This window comes from Zalophus californianus, chromosome 1, assembly GCF_009762305.2.
Source record: "Zalophus californianus isolate mZalCal1 chromosome 1, mZalCal1.pri.v2, whole genome shotgun sequence".
Lineage (NCBI taxonomy): Eukaryota > Metazoa > Chordata > Mammalia > Carnivora > Otariidae > Zalophus > Zalophus californianus.
In genome coordinates, this window is record NC_045595.1 from 13,688,063 (window position 1) to 13,714,956 (window position 26,894).

Below are 26,894 nucleotides of genomic sequence, written 5' to 3' on the forward strand. Positions count from 1 at the left end.
GGGTGAGCCCGACGTGGGGCTCCATCCCAGGACCCTGAGATCATGACCTGAACCAAAATCAAGAGTCCCACGCTTAACCGACTGAGCCACCCAGGTGCCCCTAAATCTTTGCCTTTTAAAAGTCCAGAAGGAAATGTACTAAGTTCATGACCCAGATGAATTTTAATTGTCCTTTTGTGGAATTTGATCATTACTTGTGATGATGATGAATTATCAGTGGAATGGAATTATCAATGGAATTATTCAGGAATGAAGCCAGCTGTTCTTGAAGCCGGGGGGCGGGGGGGGGGGTGCTGCTCGATGACTTGGGTCTTGTTATAATTCTCCAGGCACAGAAGGAGGGGCGGGTGGGGGAGATACTGAGGCTTCTGGAGGCGGGAACAGAACGTGATACTTAAGCAGAGATGCCTCTTTTGCTTCGGGCAAGGCAGGCCCCTTCAGCGCCAGCCCGACCAGGCCAGGAGCCTGAGAAACAGCGGGAAAGGCAAGGAGAATCCAGGGTTCACCCCGCCTCCCTTCCGTGCCTCCGTCCACCAGGGGACGCCGCTGGCTAACATCCTGCTCCCAGCTGCAGAGCCTTGAGCAGGCATCAGGACCCATTTGCAACTCCGTTTCCCCATCCCTGAGGTGGGCATGGCATTAATTTGGGGTAATAGGGTTTATTTAACCCCAGAGACACGTTCAATGCCCCCACATTTCTAAGATATTTTGGAAAGGTCACAGCCACCACCCTCCAACCACAATTTACCCAAGTACTAAGATCAGGCCATAGAGGAGAGACTGAGGCCCAGAAGGAGCTATGACTTGGAAGAAAGCTTCAGAGGCATCCTTCCCCCTATCGGGAGTCTGGAGGCAGCCTCAGAAACAGAGACCTGCCATGGGGGGGCGGGGAGGAGAACGCTGTGCTTTGTTGCTGTTCTATAAGAGGAAGAAAGTGGGGGGAGGACCCAGCAGGGGGTCCTGGGGCTAGGGAGAACAGAACCCAGAGACCCCAAGACAGAAACTACAGTGACTTGAAGCCAGAACCGGTGCACAGGCAGCCACAAGCTAAGTCAATCTTCAGAGACAATTCCCGACACAGAACCCTGTCTTTCCTGCCCCTTACTGCTCCCCACCAGAGCTCCTGAGCCAGATTTGGGTCTGGACAAAGTTTTGGTGCTAAAAATTCTCCCAATCAAGTTTCCATTCTCTTGCATGGAGCTGCCTGGCAGATGAAGGGGAGGCGCCTGAGGGGAGTAGTTCTCCTGGGACTGACTTGCCACCCCCAGGTGCAGGGCTACCCTAGAAGCACACAGTAGGCGCAAGCCTGGCACATAGTAGCCGCCCAATAAATACGTGATCAAGAGTGGAAAGATAAAGTGATGGATTGTGCGTCCAGAATGACCACTGGAGAAGGTGGACAAGGGGCCTGGCGGATATCCTCTTTCCACACCGGAGGTGGAAGCCCAGGAAGGAGATCCCAAGGGCGCTGGAAGAGGCTGCCCCCAGCCCAGCCCCCCGAAGAGCTCTCTCGGCAAAGTCCACGGTCAGGCTGGACCCCAGCCAAGTGCCTCCAATTTGACCCCAAGGTCTGCCTATAACTAGAAGCCTGGTTGTCTCCCTCAATGGGGAAGGGGGGTGGAAGGGGGGAGGCAAGGCAAGGGCCACCTCTTCCTGGAAGGTCCACCCATCTGCCAGGAGCCATTAGGTACCAAAGGGCTCAGCCATCACATTGGCCTCATGGTCCACGCAGGGCTTGCCCCCAGTCCTCTGGTTGTCCGCGAGTAGGGCCCCAGGGTCAGGGCTGGCGTCAGGGGCCAGAAGCTCAGTGTCAGGTGACTCCGAGACCTCCGTGTCCAAAGCTCCTTCCTCCTCCTCCTCTTCTTCCGCCTCCTCCAGAGTCAGCTCCAAGTGGAATCGGTCAGGGCCCACCTGCTCGGGGCTGCTGAGACCCACAGGGCTGCGGGGGATCTTGCTCTGGTACCACTCACGGTTGTCCTCCAGCGTGTCCAGCAGGTCCTGTGCGTCTGGGTGCACCAGATCAGCCCACGTCTCCCACAGTGGGTGCACAATGTAGTCAATGAAACCCACCTGCGGGTTGATATGGGGGGGGTGGGGAGCTGTGCGGTGTGAGTCACCATGGAATCTAGAACCGGTCCGGCCTCCAGGCCTTTGCCCAGCTTGTTCCCTCTGTCTGGAATGCCATTTCCCAACTCCTACTCATCCTTCAAAACACTCTTCAAACAACCCCTCCTCTAAGGACTCTCCCTGGCCCCTTCTGGACACGCCCCCCCTGCAACCACTAAATCTTTCCTTCTATCCCAGCCCTGACCCCTCACGGCTGGATGGATGTGTCCCCCAGACTGGGAGCCCCTTCAGGGACCCCCATATCACCCAAAACTGACATTTCCCAGCTCCACCAGGGCAGATCCCTCTCCCTGCAGCCCAGAGAGAATGTGTCCCAGGCCTGACTCCACCCAGCCCAGTGCAGACCTCACCCTGAGGCCACTCCCTTTCCCTGGTCAGCTGTGGCCAAGCCAGGACTCCTGGGGTCGGCTCACCCGCCATTTCCCTCCCCTATCCCCCGTGTCTGCTGGTGGCTCAGCCCCGGGGGCCCTCAGACCTGGGACTTCTCCACTGAAGCGGTGTGCTTATCACACATGGGGCTGATCTCCAGGCCTGACTCCCGCTCCCGGTCGCCCTGCTGGAAGAACTCGGCCATGATGCGGTCCGTCCACCGGCGGTACAGCCCCAGTGGCTTGGTGGGGTTGCTGAGGTCCGCACAGTGCACCAGGTTCTGCAAGACCTGGGGAGACCACGGCTCAGGAGGGCTCTGGCCGGGCCACCCTCAGGCCTGGTAGCATCCCCAAGAGGCTGGCGCCCGTGAACACACCCATCTTACGGGGGAGGGGGAGGAAACTGAGGCCGGGGAAAGAATGGCTAAGGCATAGGCGTGGGATTCTAGGTGCCTCTGTTTCTTCAAGTTTGATGCACAGTCGGTGCTTCAGAAATAAAGCAAAATGAGAGCCATGGACCCCAGGGAGGCCCCAGGGCCCTCCCGGCCACACACCTGGATGCGGTCGGAGTAGTTGTCCAACAGCAGGACTCCAAGGCTTGTCACCTTCTTGGTCTCCACCATGGTCTTGAGGTCAGCCAGAAGGTTCATGTGTTTGGACATGTCTGTGGCCAGGACCTGGCGGGCAGACAAGAGAGGATGACAAGTATGAGGACTGCACCTGTTCCATCCCTCACTCCCCACCTTCCAGACACTGCACCCACTCTGACCCTAAGTCCCGTGAACCTCAGTTTCCTCATCTGTGAAATGGGGGGCTGTAACAAGATTCACTGCAAACCCAGTTCACAAGGGGAACTGAGTCAATGGTCCCTTCTCCAAGGTTGTTGGGTTCATGGGGTACATCCCACATATGGGACAGGGCAAGGCGGAGGGAGAGTAAACTGGGGGCTGAGGTGAGCTGTGCCTGGTGAGGCCCAGCAGAGGGTACGGCCTGTGCAAAGGCCCTGGGGCTGGATTAGCTGAGGAACATAGAGGAGGCAGTTGAGGCTGCAGCAAGTGAGTGCAGTAGCAAGGAGGGTGAGGATCGCAGTGGGTCTCAGGGAGGAGTGGGGGATTTATGCAGAGGGCCACGGGAGCCGCAGGTGGATCTAAAGTCAGGAAGGACCTGCCTTGGTGCTCCCCAACCACTCCCCTGTGGCCACCACGTGGCCAAAAGGGCTGTTTTCAGCCATTTGGAAGGAAGTTCAGCTCTGAGCACAGCTGTTTAAAAGTCAGATGGAAAAAAAAAAAAATCAACTTAACTGGACCCATGCAGAGCCAGCCCAGGAGTGATCTACATGCAGCCCATGGGCTTCTCTGAGAGTCAGATAAAAATCTCAGAAATTCTCCCCAAACCTCCCATCTGCCTCAGGGATGCACTCACTGGGGGTACCTATTGCCCAAGGCCCCAACTCCACCTCACCAAACTTTTAATTGCTCTTCACTCAGAGCCTTGGTTTCCTCTGAGCTATCCCCACATGCCGTTCCCTCCGCTGGGAACACTCCTCCCCCACCTCATGGCCCTCCACACCCTGCAGGCCCCACTGACTTCAGTGTTCCCTCCTGGGGAAGCCCTCCTCAACCTTGAGTATCCTCCCCCACCCCGGCTCTGTCTTCAGGTCTCTCATTATGGCTCTGCCTATGGGTCCACCTCCCTCACAGACCATGAGTCCTATAAAGGCCAGAACTCTACTGGTCATTGGCACAGGGAAAGCACACAATAGGTGTCCAATAAATGCTTGTTACATTAATGAATGAGGGCCGCCTGGCAGGCTCAGCTGGTAGAGCATGTGACTCTTGATCTCAGGGTCATGAGTTCAAGCCCCATTTTGCGCGTGGGGCCTGCTTAATTAAAATAATAATAATAATAATAAAATTAATGAATTGAGGCACAAGACCCCAAAACTTAATGTTGTGTTCCGATCTGAAAAATATCAAATGGGAAGACTTAGGTTTCGAAAAAATTGTACCTGAAACCCCAGAAACAGTGTGTGAAGTGCAGCCAGGACTTAATTCTGGCGACCCTCGCCCAGGGCTTGGATGGTCATTACCCCATTTTACAGAAGAGGAAGCTCAGGTTCACAGTGGATGGCTCATGGCCAGGTCCAACTGAACCCTCAGCCAGGCCAAGATCACCCCATCCCACTCCTAGCTGTGGCCTCACCATGTCGATGACCATCCTGCGCAGACTCAGCCTCTGCTTGGAGCTGAGGTTCTGGAAGATGTCGCAGTTCTCTGCCTGCAGCAGCTTGAAGCCCACGGCCAGGTGGTGGTTCTCCAGCACAGAGGCATCATTGTACATAAGTGCAAGCTCTGAGTCTGCAGGGGAGGCAGAGAGCCTCAAGACCTGTGCACCTGCCCACTCCACCCAAAGGCAGGTTTCCCAAGCCCTCGGCAAACTCCTACTCATCTGTGGAGCCCCTGCCTCTAATGCCCTCTACTCCGTGAAGCCTTCTAGAATTCGGTCTTTCCCCCTAGCCCTGCCCTGACTGCAGGACTAGGGGCATCTGTGTTCAGCTCTGCCTCCTCGAAACTGGGGACTCCTTGAGGCCTTGGCATGGCAGGAGACAGCGCATACTGAGTGCTGCTTGATTGAACAACTGAGTTGTCATCTTATTACTCTGAGATCATTGAGTAAGAAGGCTCCACTCTTGTCCCCAGCTCTCCAAGGATGTATACAGGAGGCACCCAATAATTATTTGACTGAGTTCTTCAGAAATGTCAAAGGACTCTGAGCTTTAAAATCTTTGTGGCCCAGGGCAGTTCTGCCACAGTTGTTATTTTCTCATTTATTGAGCACCTACTGTGTACCTGGAACCGCTCTGAGCACCTAAGGGAGGGATGGTCTCCACCCTTTCACAAACAGGGAAACTAGGCTGGGAATAGGAGTGGGTGGGCCCGAGATGATCACATGACTGACAGGTGGCGGCAGGGCCCCGCCCCCAACTCACTGGTGTTAATGAGAAATTGGTTGGAGACCCCAGGATGGTCCACGTCATGGATGGCGCTTGCAAAGATGGCAGCCAGGATTTCCAGGTCTGTGAAAACGGCCTGAGCAGGTGCCAGGCGTGAGAGGTAAGGGGTGGGCTCTCTGCCACCTGCACCCACCCTGGCTGCCTCTAGCCTTAGGGTAGTACCTCGAGGGCAGGTGTGGCCAGCAGCACATGCGTGGACTGAGCCACATCAGCGGCGTGTAGGCTGTTGTGGTAGGCCACATCAGCATGATAGTGACTCTCCAACGTCAGAAGGTAGGTAACAAGTGTTTCCGCTGGGATCTGAAATCTCTTGAGCAGGTCCCGTTCCTGGTCCATCACAGGCCTCCAGTCACTACGCCTTCTCTCCTTCTGAACTCCTATCCATGCCTCAAATGCCCCCTCTTCCAGGATGCCCTCCCATCTCTCCCTCTGAATTCCCTTGGTCCCTGTCCTTCCCGTCTGGTCTATCCCAGACCTCACAAGGCTGGGGTTATCTTTGTCCAGCTGTTCCCTCCAAGACTGGGTCTCTTCAGGGCCAGGCTCAGAGCTGAGGCTTGTTGACAATGAATTTTTCAACATGAAAAATCCATCCTTCAATATGCAGCTTAAGTTATGCCATTCAGGGGTATCAGGGAGGATTTGAAAATGAGTGTCCCCGGAGGTCTTGGGGTGGGAAGATGTGAAGGAAAGAAACTCCAGTCGCCCTGCGAGGGCAGGTAGGTACCTGAAAGATGCTGAATATGATGGTTGTGAGGGGCCGGTTCCCACTTAGCTCTGCCACCTTGAACACATCAAGCCCCCACTTGTTGGTGTCTTCCAGTTCCTAGAATGTGCAGAACTGGAGCTTAACTCCAGCTCACCTTCCTCGGGCCCTGGACCCTTGACACCCCCCACCAGGCCCCAGGTCCTACACTGAGCCCCAACTACCCAGTATATAAGCGGGTAAACTGAGGCCCAAGATAGGGCATCCAAGCAGAGCCACGACTCAAACTCAAGTCTCAGGATTCCAGTTGGGGACCCACCTTGGCCAGCTGCCCCTCCTGGTCAGTCTGGACCCCAAAGCGTGGGATGGTGGCTGCAGAGAGGCTGGCACTGTGGGGGACCCCACGCAGGCTGCTGATCTGGGACATGGGCCTTGGGGTCTCCATGGGGGTCACCCTGGGCAACTCCATCTCAGTCTGCTGGTCTGTAGACGGAGCAGGGTGGGGCTCAGGGAAACTGATTCAGAACTGCTGGGGTCATCCTGCCTAGCCTCAGGTCCTGGATCTTGCCAAGCCTCAGGACCAACCTATTTCCTTTTTACCTGGATCAAAGTAAGCTTGGAGTAAAGTCCCTATCTGGCCTATAGCTACTACCCTTCTCCTCTGTTCATGGCTGATCTCAGGGACCCCTTCTGTTTGACATTGCCCTTGGGTACCTGGGGTTCAGTATTTTTCCCCAAACAGCCAAATGTCCTTTCCATCTCCCAATCTGGAGACCTAGCTGTCTCCATGTTCACTCCATGTACCCCCTTGGAAAACTTCTACACATGCTTCAGAACCCTAGCTTTAATGTCCTGCTCCTCCTGAAAGTTCCCTCTGTTCTTCCCTGTGGTCCATCTCTGACCCCTGGGGTTGGAGGTGTCCATGTCTGGCTCTGTCTTCCCCAGATCGAGGTCTGTAATACAAGACTTTCTTTTTCTTCCTTCTTCCTACCTCTATGATGTTGCCCAAGCAGTGACCCACCACAGCTCACCCAGGAATGTTTGGGAGATGTACTCGGACACCTGGTTGCCAGAGCGGCTGGTTTCGGACAGATGAGTTAACTCCCGGTTCAGCATCCGCTTGAACTGCAGGAGAAGGTGAGGGCAGTGATGATGGGGGCACTGTGGGCAGAGGCAAATGATCTCGGCTATCTGGTCCTCCTCACCTTGTTGGAGGCCATTTCCCCCACTGAGTGCCGTGTCTGCAGTGTCTCCAGCTGATCCAGACACCAGTCCAGCTCGTCCAGTGTCTCCAAAGCCAGCTTCTGCCCAGTGTCCTCTGGGGGCCAAGCTGGTCAGGGGCTGCCTCAACCCCCCTGGGGGACCCTGTGCCCCTCATGCCTCTATCTCTGCATCTGGACCCTGGAGCCCTTCCCAATAAGGCCATTAAGGACCCCAGGATCTGAGTGATAGATCTGTTCCCAAGTAGCTGTGTGACCATGAGCAGGTCTGTGCCCTCCCTGGGCCTTGGCCTCCCCATCTGTAATATGGGCGTGGAAGACTCCATCCCCAAGGGTTGTTTTGGGGATTACAATTAGCAAAGCCTAAGGATTCATGGGCGGAGTAGGTCACCATGGAGAGGAAGTTCACAGCTGTCCAGCAGTGGGAGGAAGGAATAGGAGCAGGCACGTTACCTGTAGATGGAGGGGGCTGACTGCCAATTAGGGGGTTCTCGACTGATGCCTGCCTGCAGTAGGGATGGCCTCCGTCACTCATACAGCCCTGCCTTCAAGTCTCCCAGGCCCCGCTCCCACCCAGCATACCCCACCCCTTTCCGGCGAGTTGCGGGCCGCATTCCTTCCGGCCGGGCCCTTCCTTAGCCGGGCCCACCTTGTCTTCAGGCCCCGCCACTCCAGGCCTGGTCCCGCCCCCTCCGCCAGCCCAGCCCGTCTCTCCCGCAGGCCCCGCCCCGATGCCTGCGCTTGTAGGCCCCACCTCGCTCCGCCAAGCCCCGCCCCCGCCCCGCCCTCTGCGTACTTGGCTGCCCCGCGACCTTGCAGGTGGGCAAGGGCTGCGACGTTGCTCCGAACTGTCCTCAGACTGGCTAGGACCTGTCGGAAGGGGCGTGATCAGCGCTGGAAAGCAGGGGTCGGCTCTGCCTGCTTGGCTCACGGGAGGAGGGGCAAAGGGTGGGCACCCACCTGGGCAAAGGGCGTCACAATCATGTCTTCTCCATGTCTGCGGGGAGATGGGACATCAGGAAGGGCGGCCAGGAGAAGACCTCACGCTGGTTCCCATCTTCCAGCTTTTATCCATACTATGTCCTCACCTGAGCGCGTCCTCCCCTCATGACTCCTCCTTTGGGTGTTCTTTTGCTTCCCGAGCTCCCCTCACCTGTCTCTTCCCCATCTCACAAATAGGGAACCAGGGGTGGCAGAGATCTTAATAGAGGCAGGGTGGAAATTACTGTATTTCTCTTTTCCTTTTGGCTACCAGGAATCTCAAATCAAGGTGTTGGTTCTGTTGCTGCTAATTGGACTTAATGTCTCCAGACTGCCACCCAACCCCAGCCTCAGCTCAAGCACAGACAATTACCGGATATCATTCTCCGCATGCTCGACCGCATAGGTGAGCTGTCTGGAAAACACCTACTTAAACCTCAAAGCCCAGTTCAAATGACCATTTGAAGGAGGTATGCTGAATGGAGGAATTAAGAAAGGAGGGAAGAACAGGGAGGTGTCATCCCACCAGCCTTGGACTCACAGATCGCTAGCCACAGAGGAGTTCCGGGACATGGCCTTGGGGGAGAGTTCGTAGTCACTGTCGGAACGGTACAGGAAGGACTCTCGCCTCTGGCTGTGCTGAGCAGGGGCCTGGATGACCCGGCCAAGGCCAGGCCCAGCCTGAGGGTCCAGGGTGCTTCTCCCGCACGAGAATCCATTTTCCAGGTCAAAGCTGAAGGCAGATTAGGCTTGGTCAGAGCCTCGGGTCCTGGCATGTGGATGCCTGGCTGTGGCCCACACCTGTAGTGTCACATCCTCCCTGGGGCTTCGATGGGTTGGACAGAAGTAGCCTCCAGTTTGTGCACCTGCCCCACAGTCGCACCCCTGCCCAGGGGACCTGTACTCCTCATTCTTCTGTCTCCACATCTGTACCCCAGAGCCCTTTCCCCTGGGACCAATCTGGACCCCGGGACGTGAGTTTCCGATCTGTCCCCATGTGGTTGTGTGACCATCGGTAGGTTTTGGCCTTTCTCTGGACATCAACCACCTGGTCTCTAATATAGGCATGGTATACTCCTTCCCCAACAGCGCTTTTTGGGAGTAACAACAGAGCACGAGCGGACTGCCGTTGTGTACCTGTACTACTAAACAGTAAACTAAGGTCTGTGTCGCATGATAAATTCACTGGGACAGCAAACAACCTCCTGGGCTTTCCTTTCTAGAGGGAGCCTGGGTCCAGCTTGGATCTGACATGCTCCAAGCCTCCCCCAGCCAGCTCTGGCCATGTTCCCGATCACCTGTCCTCACTCCCAGCTCCCAGGCCCCACGCTCATTCCATATGGCCCTGCCCCAACCTTGTCGACCATGCCCCCAGCTCAGTTGGCCTTTCCTCAGTTTCCCCACTCCTCTGCTTCATTTTAGGCCCAAACGCTCTGCCTGTTATCTTTCCCCTAACCCTAACCTCTGCCCGCAGCACCACCCTCTGCCCAGTGCCCCTTGTTCCGGTAATCCCCAACACCCCCTCCCAGCTCTCGGCCCTGTGTCTCGGTCAGGCCACACCTGGACTGGGTAAGGGGGAACTACACCCCCATCCCTTGGGATTACAGATCAGAGAAAAAGTGGGAGGGGCCCGGGGGAAACAGAAGTTCAGGAGTGGAGTTAGTAGGAGAGAGAGGGGCTGCCTGTGTGCGGGTCATGGGCTTTTGAGAAGGGAGAAGGGGATAGGCAGGAGAGGCGGAGCCAGGAAGACACCGGGGACCTCCCAAGACACAGGGCTCCTGGCCAAGGGCCTGTGTCCACCTGGTCCCCTGCCAAGTGACCCCATCGCAGTCCACCCGGCGGGATCAGCACCTGCCAGAAGACTCTGAGCCGGGGATTCGGCTCAGACCGCAGTGGGGGTGGGGGATTCGACAGGATTCTGTCCAGTTCGGCTGGATTCGGGCCGGCTCCGTCACGTACAGCCACGTTTGACCCGATCTGGGTCTGATCACACATGTTTGGGCCTGCTCCAGATAGGTTCTGGACCAGATAGGGCCTCGGTGGGTTGGGCAGAAGTAGCCTCCAGTTTGTCCACCTGCCCCCACAGTCGCAACCCTACCCAGGGATCCTGTGCCCCTCATTCCTCCGTCTCCACATCTGTACCCCAGAGCCCTTCCCACTGGAACCAGTCTGGACCCCGGGACATGAGTCGCGCGAAATCGGTAAGATCCGGCTACGTCCGACCCGGCTCAGGCAGGTTCGGAGGCATACGGGCATGTTCGCCTAAATCCGGCTGCGCGAGGTTTACGAGCAAGCCCGGGAGGCCCTCGGCCCGAGTCGGGCACTTTCGGCCTAGTCCGGCCTCACTCGGGTATGTTCGGAAATAGTCGGCTATGTCCGGCCGCTCTCGGCCTTTTCGAATTCGGCGCTTCCAAGAGAATCGCCAGACCGCTGGGGCTTCCGAGCTCCAGCTTCGTGACGTCACCCTGAGGGGCGGGTGCCTCTTAACCCTATCCTGCCCAGGCCGGGGCTCGGAGGCTAGCAAAGAGACACTCAGGAGGGCCCGCGGCAGCGGATACCCAAACCTGCCCTCGGAAGGGGAGCCCTGGGAGTGGCTACCCCCTACCCCTCTCTTGCCTCTCGCCAAAGTTTCTGGAAGAGCAAACCCATGGATCAATAGGGAAACTGAGGCCAGGAGAGGCAACAGGGTGCTGGATTAGAATCCAAGTAATGGGTGCGGAGGGTTAAGGGCTGGGCGGGGATTTTCGCGCCGCGAGAAAAGCTGTTTTTCTTTCTGCTCTAAACTTAGCCGGGAGCTGTGGGGTCAGACCGTGGTTCCATGACGCGGGCGGCGCGGGGCGAGGTCGCCTGGACTGTGGGAACCGTGCGTCTGTCCATCGGTTGGATAGATAAACTGAGGCAAGGGGGCCTCAGAGGGACCCCACCCTCCTCCAGCCTCACCTTCTGGGACCGAGGGCTCTCCCTCGACGCCCCTGAACTCTCTCTCCGGAACCCTCCGTAGGGACCCCTCTTCGTAGGCGTCTGGTGCGCTGGCGGCGCTCTCCGGGACCTGGGACACCCCGCCCCTCCCGGACTGAAAGGGCGCCATCAAGGACCACGGTCACGATTGCCTCTACCCTGCCAGCTGTCACTGGCCGTGTGACCTTGGTGAAGGGACCTTCAGTCCCTGAGCCGGCAGGTGCCAAATTATCAAGTGAGTGCCAATGTGGCACGAATCCAGAGCAAGGTGCCAGATACAGTCGGCGCCCACAAGCCCCACCTCCGACCCCAGCCTCGACCCCGTGCCCCACGAGGTCACAGCTTCCTGAAGGGGTCGGGATTAGAACCCAGAACGGTGGATGAAGTCTTTCTAGGACGCAACCGAGTGGGGCTGCGAGGAACCGGCGCTCAGTCAGCGCAGGTCCGCTTTCTGCGTGGGACTCGCAACTTGCCCTCTTACACTGCGAACACCCTGCTTCGAAGGCCCCCAGTCAAATCAGGTCTTCCCCTGTAGACACGGAAGGCTTGGTGTTTGGCCCCCGGGCCATCTCGTTGTTGGCTCCGGGACTGACTGGGGAGCGAGAACAAGGGGAGGAGCCATTCCTCCTCCCCTCCCTCGCAGGGCGTTCAGCAGGCTAGGGTCAGGAGGAGACGTGAGCCTCAGCCCGTCCTGCTCTGGGCCACACAGCAGGAAAGGGACAGACGCTGGTCCCCCGGGCCTTTGTACAGGCAGCGGGTGGAGGGAGAGACATACAGAGATAGAGAAAGACAGAGTCTCCAAGTACGAGAGACCGAGATGGGGCAGGGGGAGAGAGATACCGAGAAAGAGAGGGAGGGGCAGAGCGTCCCTACCCTGATTCCCGACCCGGCTCCAGCTGTCCCTGACCTTGCCCTTCCCACCTCCAGCCTAGCTGTTCTGGTGACCCCCGCCGGGCCCTCCGTCTCGCCTCACCACAGCGGATGGGCCACAGTGAAGCGCCGCTGCAGGCGGATGCTCTGGTTCACCAGGAGTTTTCTGAAGAGCCCGGGGGAGCCGCGCGGGGAGCCCCGAGGGGAGCTGGGCCCGGGGGCCGGGGCGGGCGCGGGGGGTCCCTGCATCGCCAAGAGCGCGTGGAGGCTGAACCCAGCGCAGGCTGCGCGGGACCTTTTCTGGACAGCCGCGGGGGCGGGGCCCGGCGGGGAGGGGGCAGAGGGCGCACCGGCTCCGCCTCGCCGCTGGGACCTCTCCGTGATGCCCCTACCGGGACAAATGGGGAAACTGAGGCACTGAGCTGGCCGCAACTCTCTGCTCCCTCCCTTTGGGGGTGGCCCCGTGGGTCCCAGGACCTGGATCTTAGCCACTTCCCTCTGTCCACATGGCCCCAGTTAGGGCAGCTTGTTGGGTTGACAACTTGGCGGAAGAGTGAAATGCGGAAGTCAGAAAGGGAAGTGTCCTCCATTGTGAGAGGGTCACCGAGGCACGGAGTTTGCCAAGGGGCTGCTCAGATCCCGTGCAGTGTTTCCAATACCCATCTGCCCATTTTCCATATGAAGAATATGAGGCCTGAAGCCTCCAAGGGCTGCCCCAAAACTACAAACCCTTAACCCTTTACCAGGTGGGGAAACTGAGGCTTGGAGAGAGGTAGTAACAGGCACGTGGCTTTGCTCCAGGACAGCGGGTTCGAACCCAGCTCCCCCTCTCCCGGTCTCCCTCCACAAGTCCCCACATGACCCCCACCCGCTCTGACATTCCCCAGGCCCTGTCTCTGGATCCTTTTCCCTCTCTTGCTGTCTCTACTGGACAAACATCCGCACTCCACTCCCGCCAGATCTTCCGTCTGTGTAGCATCAGCTGCCTCTCCCCTGCCCCAGGAAGGACCCCAGGGGGCCTGGAATGGGAGATTCTGGGGCTTTCAGGGATCTGTACTACGTGCTCTACCCTCTGAATGCTGGCGTTGGGGTGGCCCTGCCCCGTTCCACAGAAAAGGAAACCAAGTCTCACCTGAGACTTAGTGGCAGGACCTTGAATGCCCATGTCTTTTTTCTTTTTTTAAAGATTTATTTATTTGACAGAGAGAGACACAGCGAGAGAGGGAACACAGGCAGGGGGAGTGGGAGAGGGAGAAGCAGGCTTCCCGCCAATCAGGGAGCCCGATGTGGGGCTTGATCCCAGGACCCTGAGATCATGACCCAAGCCGAAGGCAGACACTTAACAACTGAGCCATCCAGGCGCCCTTGAATGCCCATGTCTTAAGCAGAGGCAGCTGAGGCCCAGGGAGGCTGGGCCTCTCAGCTGAGGCCTCACACAAGTTCTAAGTCCAACGGTGTCCCTGCTGGGGGATGACATTCCCTCCCCTGCCTGGGCTGTCCCAGGGGACTTCACGCATTTTGGGGTCCCTAGGCAAATGGCACCCACAGTTCTGACACTCCGAGAGGAATGTGATATACAATGGGGTGATTAGAGCTTCAGTGGAGGAACCTGAGGTGCCACAGGGAGGAGACTCTGACTCTCTCCTGACTCCCAACCATCCCATGGTCCCCATTGTACAGGTGAGAAAATGGAGGCTCAGAGAAGGGGCACACCGGGGCCCAGCAGTGCAGAAAGTCTCAAGGACCTGGCTGGGAACCCCCTTCTGCCCCCATGGCCCTGCAACCGGACACCTGGTGGGAACCAGACTCGCTGTCCCAAAGTCAAAAATACCATCTGTAGTTGCTGTGGCTGAACCTAATTATAGCCAGTCCCCAGGGGATAGAGGCTGCCAGGATCAGCCTGGTGGAGGCACTGGGGACAGGGTCAGAGGAGCCTCGATACCACCTCGGCCCCATGGGAGCAGCTTGTAAGGATTCCATGTCCCCAAGGAGAAACTGAGGCATGGAGAGATTCAGTCTCTCCCCAGAAGTCACAGACGTGAAATGGAAAGCTAAGACTAAATGCATCAATACAACTGCTTCCTACTTGCCTGGCGCTGAGCCAAGGGCGGCACATGTAAAAGTCATTTGATTTTCAGAGCAACTCTACAAAGTGGGGACTATCACGCTCATTTTGTGGATGGGGAAACTGAGGCACAGGGAGGTGGTGTTCACTTGCTTGAGGTCACACATAGCCTTGAGCGGCAGGGCCACGGTCAATCAAGCCTAGGCTGGAGGGCTCCCTAGCACGTGCCCTCTCCCAATTAATGCGTAACTGACTCTATCCCCACTGAAGTCCCAGAGACTACTCTGACATTCATGTTTTATCAAGAGTTTTAATAGTTTAATGGTTTGAAACATTAATAGATTCAACTTTAAATATTTTATTAACAGTTTTAACAGTAATGTTCTATTAATAGCTTTTGGGATGGAGAAAATGAGCCACAGAGCCAAGACTCAGCATTTGAAGCCTGGTCGGCTTGACTCCGGGAGGCCCCAAACCCAGCCGGGTAAGGGGCTGAGGCTGAAGGAGGGGTGGACAGGAGGACCCCCATCCTGACTTTGTCCCTGTGTCCTGCCTGACGAGGAAGCGCCCAGCACTCTAGTGCCCTTAGCACATCGCGGACTGGAATTCCCCCACTGAAGCAGTCCGTCCTTTGGCAGACACTCTTCTCCTCTGCCACCAGGTGGCCCCAGTGAGACAGGCGGTGGGTGCTGTTATGCCCATTTTACAGACAAGTAAACTGAGGTCTGGAGAGGAGAGATGACTTGTCCAAGTCCCCATGGAGAATCTATTTTTTTTAAAGATTTTATTTATTTATTTGAGAGAGAGAGAGCGCATGAGCGGAGGGGAGGGGTAGACAGAGAGGGAGAGGGAGAAGCAGACTCCCTGCTAAGCAGTAAGCCCGACACAGGACTGGATCCTAGGATCCTGGGATCATAACCTGAACTGAAGGCAGACGCTTAACTGACTGAGCCACCCAGGCGCCCCCTCCCCTGCCCCCATGGAGAATCTAGACAAAGAGAGGAGAGCAGGGGCTGAGTCAAGGGTATATAGATGCTCACATGGGTCAGATCTCACCCTCCTCTGCTCCAGACGCTTCCAATGGCTCCCTGTTGCCCTTTCATCTCAATCCATACCTCTCTGAGGGCCTTGTGTGGCCTGACCCTTTTGAGGTCTGAACCTCCCCACCCCCCTCCTCTTGGCTCACTCTGCCCCAGCCTCATCCCCTTCCTTACTTTTCCTTGAACCAGTCAGGTTCACTCCCACCCCATGCCCTTGCTCAAATGTTCTCCTGCTCACTCTTCATGTTTTAGATCATAGCTGGAGCATGATCCCTCCAGGAAGCCCTCCTTGACCAGCTGGGTAAATATTCTCAGAGCACCCTTCCCTCATGGGTACAATTTTACATTTCCTTGTCATGATTACTTGATCTGAATCTGCCTTGCCCACCAGGCCCTCAAAGGCAGGACCTGCGTTTGCTCACAGCTGCGCCCTCGGTGTCTGGCATGCAGTAGATGCTCAATAAATGCTTGTGAGTAAATAGAGAGTCTCCTCCTCCCTCCCTTCAGCCACAGTGATCTGTGTTGAGCTCTTCATATATCTGATCCTCTTGAGTCTAAGGCTTTGCACATTCTGTTCATTCTGCTTGGCATATCTTTCCCTTCAATCCTCCTGGCTAAATTTTCTTCATCCTTCAGGTTAAGCTTAGATGCCACCTCTTTCAAGCCATCTTTTCTCACCTCCTACTCACCCAGTGCTGGATCAGAAACCTCCTCTGGGCTCCCCTGGCACCCTGAGCTCTCCCCATCACAACACAGATCACCCTGTGCTATCTCCACCTGGTGTAAGTGTCTCCACCATGAGCCTGTCAGCACCTGCTTGCCCATTGCTGTGTCTTCAGTACAGGGTCTGGCACACAGTAGGTGCTTAATAAATGCTTGCTGAACAAGATGCTAGGATCCTCCCAGACCACATGATCTGCCTGGGGCAGTGGGGAGGACAGCCAGATCTGGGAACCAGGCTCCCACAAAGAAAGTTCAAGACAAAATGTAGAAAATACAGATTCATGTTTGCATCCCACTGTCAGCACTGAGGTTCAGAGAAGCACTGTCACTTTTTTGGGACCACACAGTAGGTTGTCCTTAAACTCAGCTTCCCCAAGGGCTGAGCCCCTCCCCACACACCAGCATATATATGCACACGCACCCCTGTGAACACTCACAGGAACACAATCTCCTGCCTTCCAGAGCCACTTGGGGTCTCCCCCTAAGACAGGCGCAAACCTGTTTGTTCTTTCTTGAAGATGGAAAATCATGAGTCACTGGGAGTGGGGGCAGGAGGAGCTGAGGGATGGGGGGGCTGGTGGGGCCAAGGGGCCTGCTGGGTCACCTGGGAACAGCTCCCAACCCTCTGAGCCATGGGGCCCATCTGTCCCAGACGTATCCCAGAGCTGCTAGGGGGCCAGGCTAGAAGTGTTAGGCCAGGGTTGTTGATTAAGTAAGAAGTCAGTGGCCCCAGGATGTCCATGGACCAAGGTGGGAGGAAATGAAAACCAAGATCCAGAGAGGAAAGGATGTCACTTGATGTCACTCAGCCTAACCTCAAACCCCAGACTCTGGATCTGGCCTTAGAGTCAGCTGGCTCCCCCTCCTATCCAAGGAGGGCCTGGGGCTCCTAGACCCTGCTCCTCACTCCTCCAGTTCCTCAGCCTTCCAGCCCTGAGACTCCCAACTCTGGTTCCTCTAAGGTCCCTGTTTCCCCTCTCTGTGTTTCTTTTCTGTCTCTATCTTATTCCCCTGCCTGCCACCCTTGGTTTATATGAAAAAGGAGGAGCAGCCCTCCCCCTTTACTCCCCCCTTCTCCATTCCATCCCTTCTGATGTGGAAAAAACATCCTGCTCCCCAAGAGGCTTCCCGAAGAGGCTTCCACTCCTCCCCGGGTGACAGGGGGCCAGACAGACCACAGAGAAGGCTCCTTCCCCAGTGCTGTGGACGGCCCCTGCCCTGGTCCTCTCATGCATCCTCCCCAAGGTGCCCTCAGATACTCATGGTGGCCACAAACCCCACAAACATCCTAGGACATTCCAAGATCTGGAGGACCCTCGGACATCCAACTGGATCACAGTGAAGTCACGCCCAGTCACACACCCATGGGCACCACAAGGGGAAACACATAGGCACGTACACACTCAAACACATCCAGTCACCCAGAGGCACAGCTGGCTGTGGACACTCACATGACAGGTCGGAGCACACATGGGTCGCAGCTGCTCAGACTCATACACACACTGAGAGGCGAGAGAACCTTAGAACACCCAATCACAGACCTATAAGCAATCATGACACCACCACCCTCCAGCTCCACCCCACATAAAAACAGCTTTTTTTTCCTCCAGAGAACCTGCTTCAAGCCAAGCAGCAGAGACCCCCGCCCCAGGAGAAGCAAGGACCCTCCCCCACTCCCGCCAGGCCCCGCGCGCCCCTCCCCCACGCCTCGGGAGTGCCCTGCCCCCGCCCACCTACCGCCTGTTGGAGGTGGGCCAGGAGCGCCGCGACTCCTCGAGCCCCGGCCACGGGCTCCGGTCCCGCTCACTGCGGCCCGCGGACTTGTCCGGGTCCGAGTAGAAGCGCTGCTGGATGCGGATGGGGCGCCGGGGCTGACGCCACAAGTGCTTCGGGGGTCTGGTTATGCCTTGGCGGCTGCGAGCGCGACTCAGCTCGCTGGATGCCTCCGTCCCTTCTTGGACCCCTGGGGTCTCCATGCGCCAGAAGAAGGGAGCGGGGAGAGCAGGGAGCAAAGAGAACAGGGCGCGGGAGCCGTCCCTGGGAACCAGGAGTGTCTGCGCCGGGGTCCGGCCAGGGCCGGGGGTGGAGGCGACAGCGAGGAGCTGTCCGCGCCAGAGGTGCTGAGGCGGGAGAAGGTAGAAACAAACAGGGGCTCAAGGTGGGGCTGACACCGAGGAGCTGTCCGTGCCCCGATGGTGCTGAAGGGCAGCAAGGGAAGAAGAACTTGGGGTGGGGGTTGGAAACAGGGTCTGGGGACACCCCCAGAGCAGAGAATGGTTTGCTGTCCCCTCTAGTGCTGAATGAAGGAGGGTCAAGACACGAGCTTGGAGTGGAGAAGACAGAAATTGTCCTCCCTGTTGCTGCCGAATGGAGAGCAGGGAGACAGGGGCTCTGAAGATCCCCAGCGCTAAGGCTCTGTCCCTTCTCCTGGTGCTGAAAGGGAAGAAGGTAGTGGATTCAGGGGCTCCGGGTGGATGAGACGCGAGAAGCTAGCTGCAGGAAGCGCAGAGAGACAGGGGTTCAGGAGCACCTCCACACCAGAGCGTCATCTGCCCAGGAGGTGCTGAAAGCTGAGCAGCGGCGGGTCCTCAACCCTCCCCAGTGACCGTAGCAAGGAGTCTGGAAGCAGAGTCAAGAGCTCTGGTCTTCAGAGGTAGGCACGGATGGTGTTTCTCTGCCAAGCTGAGGAAAGTAGGCTTAGCGGTTCAGCCCAAGATGGGGTCTCTTTGGAGCCCTAAAACCCCCGCTCACACAGGGCAGGGATCCGGGAAGGGCAGAGAAATGGGGAGGCCTGTAACACGACCCTCCCATCCCTAGGGTGGGCACACAGAAGCTGCGTCTAGTCGGGGCTGCCAACAGTGGGGGTGGGTAGAGAGGGGCACCCTTTTATAGCCACACCAACGCCCAGACCCTCAGCGGAAATGGTGGGATCTCATTCGTCCCGCTATGCCTTGGGCCCCACCTCACAGCCATGATTCCTGCCCTCAAATCCCAAGCCTGCCCCTCCCTTCCCCAGTTCTAGAAACTCAAGGCCCTGCCCACCAGGCATCCTAATCTCAGGGGTAATTTCCTGGTAAGTGGCAAAGGGAGAGTGAGAACATTTTCTATTGTGGTTAACAGAAGTAGACATGCACAGGAGCAGGGCTGGGCGGGTGGGTGTGGGCTCTGGGCTGGGGCAGGAAGGCATTTGGGGCCACTTGGTGCAGTAGGTTTGGGGGCAGGAAGAGCCACCATCTCAGAAGGTTATTTCAAGGCTATTTCTCATAGAGGTATCTACCCTCTTACCCTAGTTGTGTCCCCAGGTTGGAGAAATGAGAAATGTTTGGGTCAGACAGACTGAACTCAAGCCCCAGTACTGCCATGTCTTGCTGGGTGATGGAAAACAAATGACTCTTCTCTGTCCTTTACTTTCATGGCTCAGTCACTGCCCTTCCTCTTAGCCCCCTGCTCTCCAAAGATGACAGTGGGAGACAACTTGGTCCCCTGGTGGGGAACATGGGTTCTGCCACTGGCTGGCTGTCACTCCCCCCTCTTCTAAGCCTGTTTTCTATTCTGAAAAATGGGAATAATGATGGTGTCCCCACATCTTGGCATTGTTGGAAGGATGAAAAGGGATGTCACAGTTGAAGGGCCAAAGACCAGGAGCTGTCCACACCAGTCCCCGCTCTCTTTTACCCCCTGTTGGTGCCCACCAATGCCTGCTGTGTCTACCTCATAAATAATTTCTAAATCTGCCTACTTCTCTCCAGCCCATGGCTCTTCCTTGGTCCATGTACCACCATCTCCTGCCCAGAACTGCCCAAGCCTTGACAATTCTACTCACAGTAGTCACAGAGAATTTTTTTAATGCCAATCTGATCAACTCACTCTCTTGAAAACCTACCCATGGCCTCCCATTGCACCCCATGAGGTCTTGTGTGGTCCAGCCCCTGCCCACATCCCCAGGCTCCCCTCCAGTCACACTGATCTCTGTTCAGTTCCTCATACACCTGATCTTCTTGAGTCCAAGGCTTTGTACAATCTGTTCCTTCTAATTGGCATATGCTTCCCTGCGCTTCTGTGGCTGACTTATCTTCATCTTTCATGCTAACCTTAGATGCTACCTCTTCCAAGTAGTCCTTTCCTCACCTCATACTTCCCAATGCTGGGCCAGAAGCCTCCTCTGGGTTCCCATGGCACCCTGATCTCTCCACCTGATATGAGTGTCTCTCCATCATCATCCTGTGGGCACCTGCTTGCCCATGGCTGTGTTTCCAGTACAGGGCCCAGCACACAGTAGGTGCTTAATAAATGTTTTCTGAACAAGCTAGAGAAATGTTCAGCTAGATGAGGCACTCTCTCTCTCTCCTGAGATTGGCCCCCTTGATCCCCATCTGCCTCCTCACCTTCCTGGGTCTGGATTGTGGCTTTGCTCCGTCCCTCGAGCCTCAATGGTGAACACCACACAGGCACTGGGCTCAACCTCTCCAGGGGTTCCAAGGCGGTTTGACAGCGGTGGCAGCAGTGGAGTCCCTGAAAATCTTCTCCGAATGACACCACTGCCAAGTGGGCTCATGGGGACCAAGCCAGAATCCACTGACTCCCGGACCCGCTGGGGAGAGACAGTGGTGAGACATAAGCAAGTTCCCAGGTAGAGAGCCTCTCTGGGACCCAGGCGACCACGAGGAGGCTCCAAGATGCCCTCACCCAGATTCCTGGTCTGGACCAGAGAGCTGTATCTGAGTCCTTCCTTCCTCCCTCCCTCCCTCCCTCCCTTCCTTCCTTCCTTTTTTTTTTTTTTTAACTTTATTTATTTGTCAGAGAGAGAGAGTGAGAGAGAGCACAGGCAGGGGGAGCAGCAGAGGGAGAGGGAGAAGCAGGCTCCCCGCTGAGCAGGGAGCCCGATGCGGGACTCGATCCTGGGACTCCGGGATCATGACTTGAGCTGAAGGCGGATGCTTAACAACTGAGCCACCCAGGCGCCCCAAGAGGGCACATATTGAATGGAGCACTGAGTGTTATATGCAAACAATGAATCACGGAACACTACAAAAAAATTTTTTTTCTTAAAGATTTTATTTTAAAAAGTAATCTCTACACCCAACATGGGGCTGGAACTCACAACCCCAAGATCAAGAGTCACATGCTCTACTGACTGAGCCAACAAGACACTCACCATTATCTTCATTTTATAAACAAGGAAACTGAGGCTCAGAGGTTAAGAAATTGTCCAGGTTTGTTTTTGGTAAATAAATCCTGAATTCTGAGCTTCAGTGCCTCATTTCTTGAAGGAAGAACTGAACAGGGGAAATTAAATAAGATGATGTTGGCATTCATACCCTGAGTAAACACTTGAGACATTTGAAAATCAAACAGAATCAGGGTGAATTGCAACATGACCTCTCCATCCCAACAGAATTGGGTTTACCCCACGCCGTGTGGTGTAGGAAAAGCCTGCGTCAGTTTTCCTGTCTGTGAAATGGGATGAAAATGGTACCAATTACTTCGGGGTAGTTAATAAAAAAGGACAGACCCACGTGTTCCAGTCACAGGCTGAGAGCTGTCAGTGGTGCTGACCGCAGGACTTGGCATTCCTGGCACGCGGGGGGGGGGGGGCCGTGTGTGCTGGGGGGGTGTCAAAGGAGCAAATGGGATGTGGAGAAGTGGACCTCAGAGGGGCAGCCCCGCCTTCTCTTGCTCTGCCACTGAGCCTCACAAATTAATCTATCTCAGCAATCAGACCAAACATTCAGATGGGAAAACTGAGGTCCGAGAAAATATGGCTAATTAGGGCCAGAGCTAGGGCAAGGGGGTTCAGCGAAGAAGGTATGAGGAACACACATCAGTTGAGCCTCCACAGGGCATTTCTCTACAGAAGAAGAGGAAATGACTGGCTGAGAGTCACACTGCTGGGAGCTGCTCATTTCCCGCCAACCCCACTTAGCTCTTGCATGGATCTGATCCTTCTAGGACCCAGGATACTTAATCAGTCCTCCCACCCCCAACCTCATAAGAGCATAACCCTCTTCCAGGAGTAGCTGAGTTCTAATGTAGAAATCTAAGTGTTCAACGCTAGGCCTCCCCTGGGAGGGTTCCTGGCAGCTGGGAGGATGTGCAGGAAAGCAGAGGGTGGGGTGTGTTGGATACAGTGGGCCCCTCCCAGAACAGGAGGCCCACTGAGCTATCACCTGCCCACTGTCTTCTTGTGGAACGTGAGTTCCAGTTGGGGAAACCACTTGCCCACATTCATTCTCACTCATTTATTTATTCCGCAAATACAAAAAGATAGTTCCAGCACATAGTGCTAGAAAGAAAATTAAACTGCATAGGAGCCTGGAGAGTGATGGGAGGGCCATTGATAATGTCGTCCAGGCAGAGTTAGGGGCCTTTCTGAAGAGGTAACTTTGACCTGAGACCTGAAAGAGAAGGAGCTGGCCAGGAGAGAGCTAGAAAAAGAGCATACCAGGCAGAGGGAACGGCATGGGCCAAGGCCCTGACATGGGACTGGGCAGGGGGTTTGAGGAACAGCAGAGGGCCTAGAGGGGAGTGTGGGGGTGAGTGGGTGGGGGGTTGCTGCAGGGCCTCGGGGGTGGGGAGAGGAGTTGGGAGTTAATTATGGGAATCAACTGAGAGCTTTTGAGGGAAGTGATTTGTTTTATAATTTTAAGAAGCTTCCTGTGTCTATCTCAGGGCAAAGGGGCTGTAGGGGGCAGGGTAAAGGCTGGGGCAGCATCTGGGTAGGTCATGGATCATGGTGGGGCCCATGGGTGGATGTGGGATATGTTTTGGAGACTGAGAGATGGTCCATGGCCATGGATGTTCAAGGGGATTCAAGGATAAGTCAGGGTTATGATGGGTGACTAATCATTTACCAGATAACTAGTAGCTGCCTAGTTACCTGGAGAGGTGGGGCCACCTGGATGGGGAAGATTTGTCAGGGGAAAGTACCAAGATACTTAGGGCTCAGGGGCACCTGGGTGACTCAGTCGGCTAAGCGTCTGCCTTGGGCTCAGGTCATGATCCCAGGGTCTTGGGATTGAGTGCCACATCGGGCTCCCTGCTTGGTGGGGACCCTGCTTCTCCCTCTCCCTCTGACCCTCCCCCCTGCTCATTCGCTCTCACTCTCTCAAATAAATAAAATCTTAAAAAAAAAATTAGGGGAGGCAGCTGGATATTTGGGTCCGGGCTCCTGGGGGGTCAGGCTGGTTTTAGGGTGAAACAAACAAGACAGGCCCTGTGGGGAGCAGTTGACCGACCCTCCCCACTCTGGACCAGGGCTGCAGGCAGGAGAGGGGAGGGTCCTCCCAGCCTCTCAGCTGCAGCATTAATCAATCTGCCACTCCAGACTAATTGCTTTCCCTGTTAAGAGGGTAGAGTGGGGACAAAAAGCCCGGGGAAGGAGGGGGAGCAGGAGGGGTGAGGGGGAAGGGCTTGGAGGGAGGCTGAGAAGCTGCCTTTTGATTTGTCCATCTTGCCTGTCCCCAAGGTCTCGATATGTGCTAGCCCTGGCTGTGACCCCAAGTCCTGCCTCTAAGACAAACTCTAAATCTGTCCCAGGCCCCACCCACAGCTGCCTCTCACCGTCCTCCATCTCCCCTAGCTCAACCTGCTCCAGCCCCACCTGTACTGCCTCGGGGCCTTTACAGGAGCTGTGCCTTCGGCAGAGAAAGCCCTTCCCCCAGCGCTCCCCGCTGGCTGGCTGCTTGTTTTCATCTACTCTTCAGCTTAAATGTCACCTCCTCAGAGAAGCCCTTCCTGCCCAGCCTGGGCAGTCGCATTCCCACTCACCCATCCCCAAATTTTATCCTTTTCCTTAGTTGAACATCTGTCTCCCCAGCCTATGAGCCTCCATGTCCCCCAAGCCCAAAGCTGGGCCCCAAATGCAGTGCGCATTCCGTGTGCAAGTAGAATGACTGATGCTGTAAATTGAGTGTTTGGGGGGAGCTCTAAGGGGTCCCCACTTTACAGAGGAAGAAGGTGCGGCTCAGAGAGGGAGCTGGCTGCCGGGGTTCATTGGGGCTGCCTGACCAGGGCCTCCCAACACACCATGTTAAAAAGGAGGAACAGGGGGGCGCCTGGGTGGCTCAGTCGATTAAGCGTCTGCCTTCGGCTCAGGTCATGAGGATCGAGCCCCACATCGAGCCCCACATCGAGCCCCTCATCGGGCTCCCTGCTCAGCGGGAAGCCTGCTTCTCCCTTTTCCTCTGCTTGCTGCTCCCTCTGCTTGTGCTCTCTCTCTCTCTCTCTCTCTGTCAAATAAATGTATAAAATCTTTAAAAAATAAAAAAAAAAGGAGGAGGAACAGGGAGGATCTTGGGTGGTTGAAGCAGTCGGGGGCTGAGCAGTGGGGGGCTGAGCAGTGGGGTTCAGAGCACAGAAAAGGGTCCTGAATGCCCAGGTTGAAACCTCAGTTGGCCACTCACTTTAAGGGAGGGCTAGCTTCTCTGTGCCTCAGTTTCCTCATCCGTAAACCAGGATTACCCTCATCCTTATTCTCTGCCCATAGACAGCTGGGGTGTGAATAAATGAGTGAAGGCATGTGGGACCTTGCCAGCTGCAGGGGACCAGCCCATCCTGCCCTCCCTCAGACCACACAGTGTTAGCCCTTTTTACCTTGTACAAGCGAACAGGGTCCCAGAGACCCTACCAGTCACTCAGACATTGGTGAGCAGCCTGGGATTCATTCAGTGTCAGCTCCTGCTGGGTTCTCTGCTTACTACCTCAGTTTCCCAGAATGAGGTCATTGGCCCTGCCCCAAAGGTGTGACCTCATGCCCTCCCTGGACTGAGGGAACCCAGGCCTCCTCTCCTTGGGCAGTCAAAACCTTGCATCCAGACCCCAAAGGGTCCCTGCAGCTCCTTTGTCCTCCACTGGTCCCCCACCCCCACCCCTGCCTCTCCTAAAAGCGGTGGCTGCAGTGCTGGGCTGGACAGCAGAGTGGGGCTGAGTCCCAGACTCCTCATAACCTCTCTGGGCCTCAGTTTCCCTGTCTGTAAGTAGGTGTTCGGACAGCTCTGGATGTTTCCAGTAGGGGAGGTACTGTGAGCCCTGCCCCCGTGGTCTGGACAGCCCAGCCCACCCCCCACCGCCCCACTCACCTCGCTTAGCAGGAAGGAGAGTGCTGTTCCACTGCGCCTCATGCTGCAGGTATCTCTGAGCCCGGGGAGACAGATGTGAGACCTGTCAGGTCCTGAGAGCCAACCAAATCCCTGCAAGACTCCCCCTAGACAGGAGGCCCATCCCACACCCTGTCCCCTCTCCCGGGTGCCCACAGATGCTCAATCAAGGTAGCCGGGGCCATAGCACAGGCACCAGTGTGGGACGCCCCTCCCCCTAGAGCTCTGCAGGGGCCTCCACCCAGGAGCAGCAGACCCTGGTGCCTGCGCACACTCCCCAAGCCTCCTGCCCTCTCCATGCCAGGGTCCACAGCCTTGGAGCATCAGGACCTTCAGGAAGAAATCCCCTGGCCCCAGGCCCCATGGGGGATCCATTCAGCTCCCAGCCCAGCTCCGGTGGATTCAGGGACCCCAGTCTACTATCTGAGAACTGCCGCCCCCCCCCCCCCCCACAACTCACACAAGATCTGCTAAGCTCAGGCAGGCCTGGCACTCCCTGCCACCGCTGAGTCCCGTCTGAGTCCCGTGACCTCCCTGGGAGTGGAGGAGGGGAGGACTGGACCTGCCCAAGTGGGCGGCCCAGGGTCCCCCTCCCACCGGTGGAGCCCCTTAACTACCTGAGTGCCAGGCTCAGACAGGACACACCCACCTACCACCCCCAGTTCAGAGTGATGGGGGAGGGTGGGAGGGTGTCCCCCGCATGGGTATGAGAGAGAGTAGCCAGGAGTGTGACGGAGGGTGTGTGTGTGAAGGGGGAGGTAGGCTCAGGGTGGGCGGGTGTTAAGTTTAATTATTCCTGTGCTTGTAAGGGAGGGAGACAGGCGGAAACACGAAGAGCCAAAGAGAGAAAAAGAAAGAAAGGGAGAGACACAAAGAGAGAGACAGAGGAAGGTGCAGATTTGAGGTAAGAATGGAAAGATTTTACCCGCTCAGGGTCTGGGACACATGCTTCATAGGACAGCCCATGAGGTGTGGCCTCAGGAGCTTAGGGGTGGCCCTCTGGGATCCCTGGAGGCCCCAGGAAAGTTGGCCACCGTGCTGTGCCACCCTAAGCAGATAGATGACCCTCTCTGCTAAATGCACTCGTCACAAACAGCGGGGACTGGAACTACAGTGGATGGGGGGTGGAGGGGGTCCTGTGGCCATAGGAAAGGGGCTGTGTGTCGCTGCCACCTCCTGAGCTACTGCAAGTTAATGTTTCACTAGAATGGCTGCTTGCCCGGGAGGCCCCGCTGTCCCTCTGCCCCCAAAAATCATTAGAGCATGACTCCCCCACCCCGGCAGGCTTTACCCCCTGTGTGCTGTGTGACCTTGACCCCCCAACCTCTGTCACCACCCATTTCACAGAAGGGTAAACCCAGCCTTGAGGGCACAGCTCCAGGTTGGAATCCTGGCCAAGGCACAGCCTGGTGCCTCCACGTCCCACTCCGCTAGAAAAGCCTGGAAGTTTCCAGGGGACGGGGTGGGTGGGAAGCAGGAAGAACCTACTAACCCACTAAAGGTCCCCAGGCGATAGCCTGCCCCTCCCTATACAATGGGAGGGGAGAAAGTGAGGGGCCCGGGCTCAGACTCCAGGAAACAAGACTGAGACAATAAAGTGGGGGAGCCATTTTGACTCCCTGTTCTCTGGGTGCTTCTGGCACTGTCCCTGCCTCCTGGACTGCCTTCTCCCCCTGCTGATTTGCCCTCCTGAAGACTTGAAGGAAGATCTACTGGATTGTGGAACTTGCT

General features: G+C 56.4%; 1 protein-coding gene across 2 annotated transcripts; it reads right to left on the reverse strand.

Moving 5' to 3' along the window:
* Window positions 1–25,194, reverse strand: PDE4C (phosphodiesterase 4C). Of its 2 annotated transcripts, XM_027587374.2 has the most exons (16): window positions 25,146–25,194; window positions 20,454–20,659; window positions 8,954–9,145; window positions 8,392–8,428; window positions 8,228–8,301; window positions 7,885–7,937; window positions 7,417–7,529; window positions 7,243–7,336; window positions 6,531–6,694; window positions 6,233–6,331; window positions 5,671–5,835; window positions 5,485–5,584; window positions 4,698–4,852; window positions 3,050–3,172; window positions 2,603–2,785; window positions 1–2,070 (listed from the first exon to the last, which is right to left on the reverse strand). In XM_027587374.2, exons 1-16 carry the CDS (start codon window positions 25,185–25,187, stop codon window positions 1,684–1,686), a joined length of 2,187 nt encoding a protein of 728 aa, XP_027443175.1. In that variant the 5' UTR covers window positions 25,188–25,194; the 3' UTR covers window positions 1–1,683. The 2 variants fall into 2 exon arrangements, with proteins under 2 accessions (XP_027443175.1, XP_027443176.1); XM_027587375.2 differs by lacking the exons at window positions 20,454–20,659; window positions 25,146–25,194 and adding an exon at window positions 12,344–12,508.
* Window positions 25,195–26,894: the final 1,700 nt, after the last annotated feature.